This window comes from Bison bison, unplaced genomic scaffold, assembly GCF_000754665.1.
Source record: "Bison bison bison isolate TAMUID 2011002044 unplaced genomic scaffold, Bison_UMD1.0 scf7180017864239, whole genome shotgun sequence".
In the NCBI taxonomy this organism is placed as follows: domain Eukaryota; kingdom Metazoa; phylum Chordata; class Mammalia; order Artiodactyla; family Bovidae; genus Bison; species Bison bison.
In genome coordinates, this window is record NW_011494811.1 from 2,054,762 (window position 1) to 2,068,116 (window position 13,355).

Consider the following 13,355-nt stretch of genomic DNA (forward strand, 5'->3'; position numbering starts at 1 on the left):
GTCAACTGATTCAACCAACCATGGACCATGGAATACAGCAAGAGGTATTTATTGAAAGTCTGTGTATAAGCAAACCCATGCAGATCAAACCTGCATTGTTCATGGGCCAACTATATATAGAAAAGTAATTACAGGGAGTTCCCTGGTGGTCCAGTGATTAGTAGGACTTCACACTTCCACTGCAGGGGGCAGGGGTTCAATCCCTGTCCTATAACGAAGATTCTTATGCCTTACAACACAGCAAAAAAAAAAAATTACGTCACACCACACAAAACCTGAAGTTGGACACAACTGAAGCAACTAACTGTAAAACCTGGTCCTAAAACTTTGCTTAGGATTACAGCCACGCTCATTATTTCTGATGTTCTGTTACTCGGAATTCAGGCCAACTTATCAATTCAAAATTAACTTGGTCATCTCTGCCATTAGTTTAAAGCGCTTTATCCTATTAAGAGTGATAAGCCACTGATAACTATGTATTTAATGATAAGAGGTGAAAAGTCACTGGTAAAACAAAGTACATACAGCATGCCCTTCTGAGTTACCATATCTAAAAAGCCTAAGGGGAAAAATAATCACACCTCTCCACTTTACATCAGCAACTTCTGGCTGACCTGTACACCTTTCAACTACACTACAAAGAAAAAAAACCTAGGTTTCCCACAGAGGTAACCACAAAATGCCCCACATTCAAGTGAAACAACAAGTACACCACACGAACTCTCCCAAGAGTTGTGATCAGCTTCACAATTTTATGGCCTAAGTTCTGTAGTCTTGAACACAGGCAAGCTTTCATACCAAGAACTCTCAAATGCACTGCCTGCTAATGCAGATTCCCACTATCAAATGCCACACTCTGAGGAAGCCCAATCTGTTCCGAGTGCTGCCAATTCTGCCTTCCTCAAAATCCCTGAAAGGCTAGGGCAGGTAAGTGTGGTTTTGGGGTTCTGGAACTAGACTTCCAAGGTTCTAATACCAGTCTAGCATTTACTTGTTGTTCCAGGCCCTGGATGGAGAAGGCAATGGCACCCCACTCCAGTACTCTTGCCTGGAAAACCCCATGGACGGAGGAGCGTGGTGGGCTGCAGTCCATGGGGTCGCTAAGAGTCGGACACAACTGAGCGACTTTCACTTTTCACTTTCATGCATTGGAGAAGGAAATGGCAACCCACTCCAGTATTCTTGCCTGGAGAATCCCAGGGACGGGGGAGCCTGGTGGGCTGCCGTCTATGGGGTCGCACAGAGTCGGACACGACTGAAGCGACTTAGCAGCAGCAGTAGCAGCCAGGCCCTGGCTCTCCTCCTGGAAAACCTTGTATTAAAAAATAAAATTATACATACATATATATAAATATTTCTATACAAATACTACATGTAATAGTTAAGTGGTTTAGCATTCAATGACAGTATATACGCGAGGAACTTAACAGAGCTACTATGTGTTACTCATTTTAACAAGTATTTATCTTGACTAGCATTCAATCAAACCAGTCTGAGATATTCCTAGAACAAACAATGAAACTAATTTCCTACAGATATAGGACTCTAACATTTAATAAAGGTGGATGTAGAACTTTAAGCAGTTTCACTACCATTTTCCCTTCAACAGACTGTTACACCCTACTAATAAAATGCATGTGAAAGCCTCTTAAAACATTACATGCAGTTATTTTTAAGTTTTATGGAATGATCCTGGACCATCAAAACCATTTCACAACCTTTAAGTTAGGCATGAAATATTAACTTCTACAATCTGCTTCCCAAACTGTCCATCTCTTGGCTATGGAAACCTAAGTAACCTGATGCCAAAATCAGATAGGGTCACACACAAGGGAAACTGTCATAAAAAACTAAGTCATCATTTGCTTTCAATACTTCACACTTCATCCATCTTTTGACTAGCCTGGAAATGTCAAAGGCACTAATTTAAAAAAAAAAAAAGCTCACCATACCTCACTAAGGTGGCTTCTCAGGTGGCATTAGTGGTAAAGAATCCACATGACAATGTAGAAGACTTAAGAGATGTGTGGGCTGGATTCTTGGGTCAAGATTCCCCTGAAGGAGGGCGTGGCAACCCACTCCAGTATTCTTGACTGGAAAATCCCATGGATAGAGGAGACTGGCAGGCTACACTGCGTGGAATCTCACAGTTGGACATGACTAGGACACACACACCTGCCTCACTGCTACAGCATTCCCAATGATGGATTTTAAATGCATCAAAAGTGCATGGGGAAGGAGAAGTAGGTAGCCATAACTCCTTCAGACAAACACACAAAAGCAGTTTTATAACCTTTTATTATCAATAACAAACAGCTGTCTTAACGTCTTTGCCAGACAGCTGTTAAAGGGTGGGTGGGTGGACACCCTTAACCCTAACAAGGAAAATTCATATTAAGCCTTTATGTACAAGCAAATTAAGAGCTCTTTTAAGTGTCCAAAGCTATTAATTAGTTTAATTGAGGCATTAAACTAATTGCGCATTAACATTATCTGAATAACCAGGAACTAAAACGTTCAAAATTTTTCTAGTACAAAAAAATTAAATTTGCTTTAGTAATAAAAGAGCTCTGTCAATATACACAAACTATATACTTCAGACATTCACAAAAATGTGAGCAGAAGGCTTATCAAAAGACATTTAATACAATTGGTTTGCAACAACCCCTGGTGGTCCACATCTACAAAGATATCCAGCCCAACCCACCCCCCTCCAAATCCCACCCCACAGAAAAGCACATACTTACCAGAATTTTTAGCAAGTATGGTTTGGGAATTTTTTTTTTTTAAAAAGGCCCCTAGGGCAAGTTATTTACAGTTTAATTGCCACTGTCAACTGATCTGGACCTTGATCGGGACCGGGACCGGGACCTCTGGCGATCCACAGATGCTGGAGACTTAGATCTACTTGAAGAACCACGTTTCTGGCTCTTCTCAGGCACAGGAGACCTACTAACAGAACGAGACTTGCTCCGGCTCCGACTCCGGCTCCTGGACCGGCTGTAAGACTTGCGACTCCGGGAACGAGATCGGCTACGAGACCTCGAGGAACTCCTAGTACGGGAACGAGACCTGCTTCGTGACCTACTAGAAAGAGAAGAAAAAAAAAAACAAAACTAAGTAGCAGACCCCACAAATCCCTTAAATAAAACTATGACTTAAAAACATTAGAGATACCTGTGCCTTTTGCTGCCTTCAATTAATTTGATTTTTCTCCCATTTATTTCTTTTCCAGAAAGTTTTTCAATAGCATTCTTTAAGTCACCATAAGAGGCAAACTCAACTACCCTATAAAGAAAAAACACACTATTTGTAAAGTTACATGCATTTCTTGCTGCTGCTGCTAAGTTGCTTCAGTCGTGTCCAACTCTGTGCAACCCCAAAGACGGCAGCCCACCAGGCTCCCCCATCCCTGGGACTCTCTAGGCAAGCTCACAAACCGTTATCAGTCTAGTTTAATTACTTTTTAAAGTTCATTTTACTATTGTTATTATTGAACAGGAAACCTCAACCTCCAAACCATGGACATCTTAAGCCACATAATTCAATGGGAGTGAGGAGCTTTCCTGTGTACTACAGGAGGATCAATACCATCTCTGACTCTACTTTAGCCACCTGGTGCAACGAGCTGACTCACTAGGAAAGACCCTGAAGCTGGCAAAGACTGGAGGCAAAAGGAGGAGATGATAGAAGATGAGATGGTTGGATGGCATCACGGACTCAATGGACATGAGTACGAGCAAACTGCAGAAGACAGCGAAGGGAAGGGAAGTCTGGCGTGCTGCAGTTCTTAAGAGTTGCAAAGTTGGACATGACTTAGCGACTGAACAACATGACCTCTACCCACAAGATGCAAACAGTAACCTCAATTCTGACAACCAAAATGTCTCCCCCTGATTGAGAACCACTGCATTTCAGGATGTCCAAATTTTGAGAACGCTAACATTCACAGTACAACTTTAGAACATTTTAAAAGGCTCTCATACGCCAATACATACTCACCCCTCATTTAATTTAGGTCGATGTGCATCCGCAAAGGTTACTTCCCCAGCTTGTCTCATGAAATCTTTGAGATCCTTAACACAAGATGATCGAGTTAAGCAGAGAAAAGGAAACGTGACACACAAACAACCATAATGTATAAAAACAAGACTACTGAAAGAGAAGATGTTAGATAAAGTACAAACATGGTATTTATTTACCACACTTGTAGTCTATCGGAATTTTAAAATAATATATGTCAGGGCACGAAATAAGCAAATAGCATATTGCTTTTAAGCAAAATGCCAGAGGAAGTTTAGATTTTAATATTAAAGTAGTATTAGTCTATACTGAGCTCAATACAAAAAGAAAAAAACAAAACAAAACAAACAAAAAAACAAAAAGAAACAATACATATTTTTAAAGTAAAGACTAAACTAGAAATTTTATATTTAAAAACAGAACATTTACAAGACACCAGTTATTTTGTGCCCCATATGTCATTAAAAAAGTTTACTTTACCTTTATTATTATTTCCCTAGGCTAGTCAGGCAGCAAACCATTTATCGGTCGGAGAAACCTTCATGACATATGCCCGACTGGCTCTTCGCCACCCACTTGAAGGACACTACCCAATCGATGGAAGCCTTTAATCGCACAGCCCTCCCTATTAGCAGACTATTGGCGGATGCAGACAGGTTCTACTCTTGTGTAGTTACCAAGGACCACTTTACTGCGATCAGGATTCCAACGACCACCTAATTTCGAATCTTTGAACTCTTTTCGACCAGGACCTCTTATTCGGAAGCGTTACAGGAAGACAGCTCTCAACTTAGGGATCAGATCACGTTATCAGCGCTCTGGGATCGCTGCAACCTGGCACTTCAAGAAGTGCACCGATTACGTCTAGACCGGCAAACACAGATCTAGAGGTGGCCAATTGATCACTGTAGGAGCTGACTGGCAAAGTCAACCAGGCCCAACCAAGAGTGACCAAGACAACGATTAGGATAACCCACAGGCACTCCTCGTCATAAGGCCAACGACACAGATAGGCTGGCAAATAAAGGGTTTAATATTTGGTTAAAATTGATTTTTAAAAACAAGAAAATATATCCTCAAAACATTTACATTCGATCACTAACATTAAAATTTGAAATATCCCCCAATTACATTTAATTAAAAATTTAAAATTACAATTAAAAGTCCATTAAAGATAAAACTACTTTTAATAAAACATTAATAAAAACATTAACTACCCACTAATATTTAAAAAACCACATCAAAATATCTCAAAACTGTGTTTCAACAAACCTGCCAGCTGACTCTTGAAGATAAATTCTCAACTATAAGCCGATTTTCTGTTCTTACAGGTGGAGCATTTCTGAGGAAGAAAATGAGTACTCACAATGGAAGAAATGCAGCAGCGTGCACCTATTGTGTTCAGTTGTGGGCAAGTTCAAGCAATCAGGTATGACACGTCATTCAAATGACTTCCACCAACAGTTTCTGCATTATTTTAGGACTCACCCTTATTAGAAACAGTAAACTAATACATGAATGACAAAACTGATTATACACACACAGCAAATCACTTTTGCTAATAACTTTAGAACACTAAGACTCCTGCAGTAATGCTTGCACAAAGCAGCCATCCACCATTCATCACATACCGTCTATCATTTCGAGGTCTGCGACTACTAAAACGGTCTGAGTAGCGTCCTCTACCTCTTCCACCTCGAGATCGAGCCCTAGCATGTTCAATTGTAACCCTACAGGAAAGGAAGAAAAAATCTTCATTATCCACTTTAAGCTACATAAGAGATCTATTTACAAAAACACGTAGCCCAATACCTAGCTTATCTTTAGAGTGCTAAGTCATAAAACTAAAAATAAAATTATCACCTTTCACTGCAGAGTTCTTTTCCATCAAGTTCATATACAGCATCATCCGCATCCCTGGGATCTTCAAATTCCTAAAACACAAACATATACATAATGCTTAACACTGCTTTAAAAGTCTATTCTACAACACATTAAAACCACTAAATGCCTGTGAAAGAGTATGTTAATGACAACAGCATATAGATTAAGCCCAATCAAAAAGGGACCGGAAATGATTTCTCCAGCCCGGAGTGAAATTCTTTTCTCCTTTAAGAAAACTGACTACCTTAAGAATGCATATGTCCCAAACATACTCTATTGGGACTCAAAAAACTCAAAAGCACTGCTTATAACAATCTTTACCCACTAACAATAGATATTTCAACCAGTTGTAAACACTTACCACAAAACCAAAGCCTCTTTTCAGATCAATATCTCTTATTCGTCCATACCCCTTGAAGAATCTTTCCACGTCTTTCTCCCTGGCCGCCGGATTTAGCCTCCCGATGAATACTCGACAGCCACTCATGTCCGGCTAGTACTTTCTGTCAGGAAATAAATTCAATTGAGATAGTACCAGTGAATGTCAGAGGAATGCCTGGTCAAGGGACCAAAAACATAAACAGCATAAAATAAAATGTTTACCCGGTGATGTTATAAACAAGATTGCCAAGAGTGCCTCTTATTAGGCCGGGTCCCTTGCAGACAAAATTAAAACTCGGCTCCCAACACGATCCTTCCCTGGGCCCAGACCGCAGCAACCGCAACGCCCACTGCCGCCTCTGGAACTGCGCAGCCGCACACTGTCCCCGGCTCTTCTGGCCCCCTCCCATCTGCCGCAGTTAGGAAAGGCCGAGAAGTGCGGGCGGAGCCGACCCCGCCCTCCGCAAGGCCAGCCCAATGACGACGGGCTGCACGCGCGTCGCCGCCTCCCGGGAGCGTCACAGCGGGTGGAAGCCGGAACCTCGCGACGCCACCGCCGCGCCTGCGCAGACGGCGGCGGGTGGCCGCGGAGCAGCCACAAAATGGCGGCCTCGGAGCCGGCGGTGGGGGGAACCACGCGTGCCAAGCCCCCCGTTCCCTCCCCCTCTCCCGACCCCACCGCTCCGGATCACTGTACCCACCCTGGGACAGCCCCGACCACACCCCGAGCAAAGGTCTCGGCCCACTACTCCCGGGTTTCAGACAGTGAAATAAAAAGGCAGGGAGGGGCGCACGACCCCTCTGTAAAAACGACCCTGCCCAGGACCGCCCTTCCACCTTCAGGTCCCCTCACACAATACCCAAAGGGAGACGTGCCCCAGCGCCCACCTCGAATAAACTGCGCTCATTGGACGCCGTCCTCCGCACAGAGAGCAGCCCTGACCACTCGCGATCTGAGCGGCCATGAAGAAGCCTCGATCCGAGAAGCCTTTCCCTCAAAGTGAGCCACTCACCTACCGGACAGGATCTTTGGCAGCTGAGACACAGAGAGGTCCGTAGTCTGCGATAGAGCCGGCCGCCTCCCCGCAGACCAGGACTCAACTCGTCTACGTCTCTCCACAACTGACGCACTTAGCTGCTCTGGCGTCCCACAAAATGGAGGGCGCGTCCCTGCGTCACTTCCGGGACCGCCCTTGACAACACCCCTTGGGTCGGGGGACAGAGGTGTCCGCGGGGCGGGGCCTCTTTACGGTGCTGGCCCCAGTGACCCTGAGTCGAGGTGGGCGGGACTGAGGGGCGGGGTGTGGTATGGGCGTGGCCGTCAGGTGCTCGGGGCTGGGAGGCCATGATCCAGAATGTTCGCACCTCCTAGGCAATGACGTTCGGTTCATCATTACTCCCCCATAAAACTACCGTAAGGCAAATGGTCACCTTTTTTATCTGAAGTTTTTTTTTAATACCCGAAAGAGTACTGGGTGAAAGGAACTGGGGCTTTGCAAAATATGTCTGACCATCTCTGACCCCTTGTTCCTTAGCTTCCTGCATAATGTTTTTTATAAAAGAAATCAGTCTTTCAATTGCAATTATTCTCTGCATTCTGTGATGAATATGGAAGCAACATCTTGTGAATTCACTCACTAAACATTATTTTTGCTGCAATGAGAGTAATCTGAAAAATATTTTCTGGGGTGAAAAACAAGAATAACGGTGCTATCACCATTTAAAAAGTTGCTGCTCTTAGGCCGAAGTGGTGTGATTTTCTTCAGTATTAATTTTTTAATACAGTATCTTGACTTATTTAACGTTAAAAAGTTTCTGACTTCTATAAAGGTAATTGGTCTTGAGTAGTGCCTAGTGACTTAATCTATTGTATTTTAAACCATTTGTCTTCTGCAGTGATTGTTTCTTCTGTGAAAACTATTGAATAAGTCTCCCTACTAGATTTTCTGACCAGCTTCTCCAATAAAAAACGTCATATTTCATGAGTAGAATTACTCTCCCTTCTATGTGATCCAGCGGTAGTCTGTGTACACCCCAATAATTCCTTCAACACTGACATAAAGAAGATATGTGTTATTCATGTTTTGTTTTCCAGAAATGCTTAGCATAGAAAAGACTCAATATTTGTAGAACTGGGTTTACATTAGCATTTTTTTCTCAAGTGTTCCTATTGCTGTATTAATGTTTCAACAAAATGACTTGGCATCCTTTTTCTAAGATAGCCGAGTAGCAAATCTATAGTAAAGGAAAAAAGATGCAGAGATATAAGATTAAAGTTTATCAAATCATCTCTTTGGGAGACTTTCAGCATAACTGAAATGTTTCCTTCATTACATCCCTGGTTTTATCTAACCGGTAATTTAAAAAAAACCCACCTCAACCTGTGTCACTTGTTAAAGCTGCCCCATCTCACCTTTCCTAAGCCAATGTATTTAGCTATAGACCAAGTAGTTTCTTGCTGTTTGGTTTTTTGGCCACACCTCGAAGCATGCTGGATCTCGGTTGTGAAATGTCATTTCTGCAACCAAGAATCAAACCCATGTCCCCTGTAGTGAAAGCCTGGAGTCTTAATCACTGGACCGACAGCAGAGTTCCAAAAGCAGGTAGTTTTTACACTCTGAGGTGCCACTTTCTCAAGCTCTCATTCACCTACAGCCAGACCTCCACCCCACCTCTCCACTGAACTGCTTTCAATGTTCATCATCAATCCAACTACAAAATCCAGCAGCCTCTTTACAATTTTCAGCCTCCTTAATGAAAGCTGCCATTCATTTTCCCTTACTGTGCACCACACATAGTGCTTGGGGCTTTGGATTGATCAGCCAATTCAGCCTTTGTACAACTCTCTGTTGTCAGTTCATATCCTTTTTTTTTTTTTTTTAATATGTTGAAACCAAAGCTCAAAGTTACACAGCTGGAAATGGTAGGACCTTGATTCAGCCCCAGGCACCTTTTCTAAGTCTGTGGATCTAAAGGATTTTCTTTCTAAAGTTAAATGATGTACTCAAAGGGAAATTCAAAAACCTATAGCATTTTTTTAAATCAGGAGAGCAAATTCACATCATGGACTAGTAACTTCACCTATATTTTTGTCTCTGTGTTACAAAGATATGAGCTAGAAGATGTAAATGGATTCAGCATCAACTCTTACTATCAAGGACCAAAGCATCTAGTCTGTGTTACAGGTGACATCCACAGGGGAAGCAGGTGAGCCCATTAGTGAAATGTGCAGACCTGGAATCAGATGTGTTGGAATTTCAGGCCCAACACTTAGTATGGGAAGCTCCAGAGAATAAAATAGGGCCTGGCATACCACAGGTCCTCCAACCATATTTGCAGAGGAGAGAATGCATGACTTTCAGCATGGTGCTGGGCCTTTCTAAGCCTCAGTTTTCACGTGTGAGAAATAGGTCAAAGATGGAGAAGCTCTACACAGTCAATAAAAACAAGTCCAGGAGCTGACTGTGGCTCAGATCATGAACTCCTTATTGTCAAATTCAGACTGAAATTGAAGAAAGTAGGGAAAACCACTAGACCATTCAGGTATGACCTAAATCAAATCCCTTATGATTATACAGTGAAAGTGAGAAATAGATTTAAGGGCCTAGATCTGATAGAGTGCCTGATGAACTATGGACAGAGGTTCATGACATTGTACAGGAGAGAGGGATCAAGACCATCCCCATGGAAAAGAAATGCAAAAAAGCAAAATGGCTGTCTGGGGAGGCCTTACAAATAGCTGTGAAAAGAAGAGAAGCGAAAAGCAAAGGACAAAAGGAAAGATTTAAGCATCTGAATGCAGAGTTCCAAAGAATAGCAAGAAGAGATAAGAAAGCCTTCTTCAGCGATCAGTGCAAAGAAATAGAGGAAAACAACAGAATGGGAAAGACTAGAGATCTCTTCAAGAAAATTAGAGATACCAAGGGAACATTTCATGCAAAGATGGGCTCGATAAAGGACAGAAATGGTATGGACCTAACAGAAGCAGAAGATATTAAGAAGAGGTGGCAAGAATACACAGAAGAACTGTACAAAAAAGATCTTCATGATCCAGATAATCACGATGATGTGATCACTCACCTAGAGCCAGACATCCTGGAATGTGAAGTCATGTAGGCCTTAGGAAGCATCACTATGAACACAGCTAGTGGAGGTGATGGAATTCCAGTTGAGCTATTCCAAATCCTGAAAGATGATGCTGTGAAAGTGTTGCACTCAATATGCCAGCAAATTTGGAAAACTCAACAGTGGCCACAGGACTGGAAAAGGTCAGTCTCTCATTCCAATCCCAGAGAAAGCTCAAACGACTCTACAATTGCACTCATCTCACATGCTAGTAAAGTAATGCTCAAAATTCTCCAAGCCAGGCTTCAGCAATACATGAACCGCGAACTTCCTGATGTTCAAGCTGGTTTTAGAAAAGGCAGAGGAACCAGAGATCAAGCCAACATCCGCTGGATCGTGGAAAAAGCAAGAGAGTTCCAGAAAAGCATCTATTTCTGCTTTATTGACTAGGCCAAAGCCTTTGACTGTGTGGATCACAATAAACTGTGGAAAATTCTGAAAGAGATGGGAATACCAGACCACCTGACCTGCCTCTTGAGAAATCTGTATGCAGGTCAGGAAACAACAGTTAGAACTGGACATGGAACAACAGACTGGTTCCAAATAGGAAAAGGAGTACGTCAGGGCTGTGTACTGTCACCCTGCTTATTTAACTTATATGCAGAGTACATCATGAGAAACGCTGGACTGGAAGAAACACAAGCTGGAATCAAGACTGCCGGGAGAAATATCAATCACCTCAGATATGCAGATGATACCACCCTTATGGCAGAAAGTGAAGAGGAACTAAAAAGTCTCTTGATGAAAGTGAAAGTGGAGAGTGAAAAAGTTGGCTTAAGGCTCAACATTCAGAAAACGAAGATCATGGCATCCGGTCCCATCACTTCATGGGAAATAGATGGGGAAACAGTGGAAACATGGCGACTTTGTTTTTCTGGGCTCCAAAATCACTGCAGATGGTGACTGCAGCCATGAAATTAAAAGACGCTTACTCCTTGGAAGGAAAGTTATGACCAACCTAGATAGCATATTCAAAAGCAGAGACATTACTTTGCCAACAAAGGTTCGTCTAGTCAAGGCTATGGTTTTTCCAGTGGTCATGTATGGATTTGAGAGTTGGACTGTGAAGAAGGCTGAGTGCCGAAGAATTGATGCTTTTGAACTGTGGTGTTGGAGAAGACTCTTGAGAGTCCCTTGGACTGCAAGGAGATCCAACCAGTCCATTCTGAAGGAGATCAGCCCTGGGACTTCTTTGGAAGGAATGAAGCTAAAGCTGAAACTCCAGTACTTTGGCCACCTCATGAGAAGAGTTGACTCATTGGAAAAGACTCTGATGCTGGGAGGGATTGGGGGCAGGAGGAGAAGGGGACAACAGAGGATGAGATGGCTGGATGGTATCACTGACTCGATGGACGTGAGTCTGAGTGAACTCCGGGGGTTGGTGATGGACAGGGAGGCCTGGTGTGCTGCAATTCATGGGGTCGAGAAGAGTCGGACACGACTGAGCGACTGAACTGAACTGAATAGTAGTTAATTCATAAGATGATCATGAGGATTAGGTGGGATAATGCATGTAAGGTATTTGATCCAGTGCCTGGTGCACTCCTCACGTTTCAGCTCTAATGAGTGATCCAGGCGGCCCTCTCAAGTCAGAAGGGACAATGATCACAGGGGAGTTTAAACTGCTGAAACAAGGGGACCCAGCAAGACAGAAGCTTAGGTTCTTATTCATGACCCCAAATCCTTTGCAGGTAAAATATAAAAGACAAACCTCCCAAAGTCAAACAGTTCATAGCATTTATAAAAGAGAGAAAGAACTGGACAAGGGCCATTTCTCCCCAAGAGCTGCCTCCCAGTGTTGGTTGTCCTCTACACCTACTCCAGCCAACAAGCTGTCAGGAACTGGGGACTGGCCAAGTAGCGGGCTCTTTACGTCTCTGATATCCAGAGGGAAGCCTCCTCATAATGGTAGCGCTGTGATCCTATAGACATGGTACCTTTATAATAGAGGGCTGGACACCACAGCTTTCTTTCCACCATGTGAGGACATAGCAAGAAATCCCTTTAGCAAGCCAGGAGGAGGGCTCTCACCAGAACCTGACCACTGCTGGGACCAATCTCTGGAACTGTGAGAAAATAAATATTTGTTGTTTAAGCACTCAGGAAAAAAAATTAAAAAGGAAGCCTCAGAATATCAATTCTCCAAATACTGATTCCTAACGAACCATTGTGGTGGGGCCCACATGTTAGTGACTAAGGTTCTTGGCCTTCTTAATTAATAGAAATTGATAGAAATTCAGTCAATGCTTTATTGGGGCCCCTGCTGCAGCAGGAGTGCACAAGAACAAACATGTTCCCTTGCTCACTTGCTGAGTGGGGTGAGCTTGTTCCTTATGGGGTGAGGGTAGGGGCAGGTCTAGGAGTCCCACCAAAGGGGCGGCTTAGGTGGTTGGCCCACCCCTTTGGTGGTGTTGAGTGCAGGGGGCGTGTGGAAGTACATTGCTTTTTCTCCCAACATCCTGTTTTTTGCTCCAGGCTCTTCAGAAGTGGCAGTTGGCCTTTTTGTTCTTTTTGTATCTCGTTTTCCATAATTTGCCCCAATTGCCCACGCACACGATTATTTTTAGTCCCTTATAGTTTATTTGTATTTTGTTGTGGAGGAGATGTTTGTCCAAGTGCAAGCACTGCAGCAAAGAGTCCCAGGTTAGAGGACCCAGGCTGGAAGAGACTCCGTCCCCCATAGCAGTCCTAATCCTGGCAATGATTCCTTCCCTAGTACAATAATTAGAGTCAAGTCACATAGGACCAATCCAGTGAAGAACGGTTGACATTTGTCTGTTTGATAAATCAAAGTACCCTGAAGTAGGTCAGGTTTAGTCCGAAAGAAATGGCTTACTCTCAGATAAAGAGTTGTGGAAGAAAACGGGAAGCTTCTTCCTGATCTCTGTACCTCAGATAAGCAATCTCCTGACTTAAGAGCTTTGATATTGAGTATTTAATTC

The 13,355-nt window shown here is 43.1% G+C and overlaps 1 protein-coding gene across 6 annotated transcripts; it reads right to left on the reverse strand.

Moving 5' to 3' along the window:
• Positions 1 to 355: 355 nt before the first annotated feature.
• Positions 356 to 7,461, reverse strand: SRSF5 (serine/arginine-rich splicing factor 5). 6 transcript variants are annotated; one of them, XM_010846681.1, is made up of 9 exons: positions 7,177 to 7,257; positions 6,511 to 6,563; positions 6,269 to 6,410; positions 5,887 to 5,957; positions 5,655 to 5,753; positions 5,296 to 5,365; positions 4,003 to 4,076; positions 3,178 to 3,288; positions 2,281 to 3,087 (listed from the first exon to the last, which is right to left on the reverse strand). In XM_010846681.1, exons 3-9 carry the CDS (start codon positions 6,392 to 6,394, stop codon positions 2,820 to 2,822), a joined length of 819 nt encoding a protein of 272 aa, XP_010844983.1. In that variant the 5' UTR covers positions 6,395 to 6,410; positions 6,511 to 6,563; positions 7,177 to 7,257; the 3' UTR covers positions 2,281 to 2,819. The 6 variants fall into 6 exon arrangements, with proteins under 6 accessions (XP_010844985.1, XP_010844987.1, XP_010844984.1 ...); XM_010846683.1 differs by lacking the exons at positions 6,511 to 6,563; positions 7,177 to 7,257 and adding an exon at positions 7,306 to 7,461 and having other exon boundaries at positions 356 to 3,087; XM_010846685.1 differs by lacking the exons at positions 6,511 to 6,563; positions 7,177 to 7,257 and adding an exon at positions 7,302 to 7,461 and having other exon boundaries at positions 356 to 3,084.
• Positions 7,462 to 13,355: the final 5,894 nt, after the last annotated feature.